Genomic DNA, 3,174 nt, shown 5'->3' with positions numbered 1-3,174 from the left:
TATTCCATGCTGGCGAGGCGATGGAAAGGCACGGCATTCCTTACATGCGTTTCCGCTACCGTCTACCCCCCCCCGGGCCATCCGGCCACCCATACCTTCTTCAGCATGGGCCAATCGAAGCCCACGTCATGCCCGTCCACGTCAAACCCAAAGTTCTTGGCGCCCAGCATGATCTCCCGGACGTGCGCGGCGTTCCACATGACTTTCTTCGGGACGCAGCCCACATTCACACAGGTGCCCCCCAGGGCTTTTTTTTCCACGACGGCGACTTTGACACCGTATGAGGCCGCACGCCGGGCTGAGGCAATGCCACCACTCCCGGCACCGATCACCAGGAAGTCGAAATGTGTCGAGTCAGAGGAAGAGGCTAAAGCTTTCAGGAAGGAGTGGCGGGATCGAAGACCGGAGAGTCGGGAGGTCTGCCGCTGGGGAAAGCGCCCCACAAAAGAGGGATAGATGAGGACGAGCGTAGACAAAGTGTTGTGCTCATATCGAAATTCGCAAGAGCTGGTGAGGCATGAAATGAGAAAATTGTCCCGTTGAGGCGAGTTGAGCCGGGGCACACTTTCCCCCTTCGGCGACGTACCTTGACACAGTTCGGCAGAGGCAGGAATGCATGTGCTACATGCTCGAGAAGCACGCTCAACACCAGAGCGAGGAAGAGAACGCTACCGCCACGCACGAATGGTAACATGCTAGTGAAAGCGGTCGAACAGAATTCGGAAAAATTAAAAGAAGTTGAAGCTATTTAGACCTCCTAGGTGGCTTTCCAGGTCCTGTGACACAAGAGAAGAAGGAAAAATAAAGCCAATATAGCACTTGAGATGTAGTAATCTGCACGCAACAACCTCATATATAGGAATACTTGTAAGAATCTCGAGCCGGGCACGTATGTCCCGCCATGTAGAGAGGTGATATACGGCATAAAATTAGCTCAGGTGGTAGGGCGATGGAGTATCATACACCCAGTTCAAATAACGCCAGTAGTAATATATTCCTTCTTGGGCATTTGGGTTGCCCATCATTACAAAACGCTGCTGACGAGTGGCCATAGCCAGCGACACGCTCGTATCTTGGCCCCTCTGCGAGTGAATATTGTGACTTTGTCCTGCCCGACCGAGCGTCGCATTAACAACGGAGTAACCTAAGACATAACGGGCTACGAACGTCGCTGAGGAGAGGGAAGGACGCATGTGCGGGCAAGCCACATATCTGTGATATGTTGGTTGCCTCCTTCATCCCAGCTGTACAGTGGACACAGGCATGGGCTGCTGATGTCAACGATGCCGTGGACAATGGTGCCGTGTGGGTGCGGAGGACCTTGTCAACTGGCTTTCCAACTTGCAGCACGGTGCCAGGAGGAACGCGGCGCCTCTGCCCTCTTTGACAAAAGTTCTTCAACATGCGTTTTCTTTTGGGAAGCCTGTTTGCAGTGCTCCTGTTTGAAAGCGTCATCTTATCGTCCATATCTACTCGCATCCATGACATGATGGCTTAGTCTTCTTTGTTCTTTTTACCAGTTCATGAAGTCTCATTTTATGGCCTTCCTCAGCCTTGCCACAGCTAGAAGACGGGCTCTTCAGGAGAGGCACCATCAATATGTCTGCCTCATCTTTTGCTGCCCGTAAGGGACTTTTCATTGTCGGTGCTAAACGCACGCCGTTCGGTAGGTGCATATCGTTAAGTGTGCCCTAACATGTGTGCATGCGATCCCATAAAGACGTTTTTTCTCCCTTTCCTTCACTCTGCCTCATCGTTAGGCGCTTTTGGAGGTAAACTTAAGAACTTTTCCGCCACCGAACTTGCCTATTTGGCCTCTAAAGCGGCTCTGTGCCAAGCAAAGCTTGATCCTAGCGCGGTCAATGTCGTGTACGCAGGGAACGTTATTCAGTCTTCCAATGACGCATGTTACCTTGCCAGGCACATGGGCTTGAAAGCCGGCGTCCCCCAACATGTCCCTGCTTTGACGATCAACCGCTTGTGTGGCAGTGGCTTTGAAACGGTCATCATGGGTTGTGAAGCCATGGAGCTCGGCCAAGCCTCGGTTGCCCTGGCGGCAGGCACGGAGAACATGTCGGCCGCACCCTTTGTAGTCGACGGGAACAGTGTGCGCTGGGGGGTACCCTTGGGGAAAGGACCCGAAATGAAGGATTCCCTGTGGGCTGGTCTCACGGATTCGTTGGCTGGCACGCCCATGGGAATCACGGCGGAGAACCTGGGTGCCAAGTACGGAATTACCCGGCAGGAATGCGACGAATTTGGCCTTCGCTCTCAGCACTTATGGGCCAAGGCCCAAGAAAGGGGCGCCCTCCAGGCGGAGATCGTGCCAGTGGAGGTAAAGACGAAGAAGGGCATCGACTTGGTCACCGTGGACGAGCACCCGCGGCCGCAGGTGGAGCTGGCCAAGATGTCCAAACTCAACCCGGTGTTTAAAAAAGACGGGCTGGTGACAGCGGCCAACGCCAGTGGGATCGCCGACGGGGCCGGGGCCCTGGTCCTTGCCACGGAGGACACCGTGCACGCCCACAAGCTGGAGCCTTTGGCCAGGGTGGTTGCCTGGTCGCGGGTGGGCTGCGATCCCAGCATCATGGGGATCGGACCTGTGGAGGCGATCCGTGGGGCCCTCTCTGTCTCGGGCGTGGCCTTGGCGGACCTGGATCGGATCGAGATCAACGAGGCCTTTGCCGCCCAGTTCCTCGCCTGCGCCAAGGAGTTGGGGCTGGACATGAGCAAGACGAACGTGCACGGAGGGGCGATCGCCTTGGGCCACCCCTTGGCCGCCTCTGGCTCGAGGATTGTCGCCCACTTGGCGAATGGGTTGAAGGGCCAGCAGGGGGGAAAGAAAGGCTATGTGATGGGAAGCGCCTGCATCGGGGGCGGCCAGGGCATCGCCGTCTTGCTCCAAGCGGTGTGAGAGACGAGCAGAGGGGGGAGGGGTTAAGAGGGAGGAGGGGGAGGGCAGGTATGAAGGATGGTTACAGGAGGGGGAGGAATGGACAGGGAGGGTGGAGACAGGGGGAGGGAGGCTTCCCGGATACCAATTTTGCAAAGAAAGAAGAAACTGAGCGTCCCTGTAGATCAAGAATGGTCCCTCGTTCACTGGAAAAGCTCTGGCTTTGGCATACTTTATTTTCATTACTCTTTGCAAGGGGGCTGATTGTACCAGCAAAACGC

At 55.7% G+C, this 3,174-nt stretch overlaps 1 protein-coding gene across 1 annotated transcript; it reads left to right on the top strand.

The window, feature by feature from the left end:
* The first annotated feature begins 1,549 nt into the window (after positions 1-1,549).
* Positions 1,550-2,936, top strand: KCT2 (beta-ketoacyl-CoA thiolase). Its single transcript, XM_005854051.1, has 2 exons — positions 1,550-1,666; positions 1,761-2,936. Exons 1-2 carry the CDS (start codon positions 1,600-1,602, stop codon positions 2,912-2,914), a joined length of 1,221 nt encoding a protein of 406 aa, XP_005854113.1. The 5' UTR covers positions 1,550-1,599; the 3' UTR covers positions 2,915-2,936.
* The last annotated feature ends 238 nt before the right edge of the window (positions 2,937-3,174 follow it).

Source organism: Nannochloropsis gaditana (assembly GCF_000240725.1).
Source record: "Nannochloropsis gaditana CCMP526 unplaced genomic scaffold scaffold640, whole genome shotgun sequence".
NCBI classification, from domain to species: Eukaryota; class Eustigmatophyceae; order Eustigmatales; family Monodopsidaceae; genus Microchloropsis; species Microchloropsis gaditana.
Note: the sequence above shows the minus strand (reverse complement) of the source record. Positions and strands in the feature narration are given on the sequence as shown.

Coding starts and splice junctions, on each gene's coding strand:
- KCT2 (XM_005854051.1), top strand. CDS start 1,600: ATGTCTGCCTCATCTTTTGCTGCCCGTAAGGGACTTTTCATTGTCGGT. Junction 1,667..1,760: donor TGCTAAACGCACGCCGTTCG/GTAGGTGCATAT, acceptor CCTCATCGTTAG/GCGCTTTTGGAGGTAAACTT.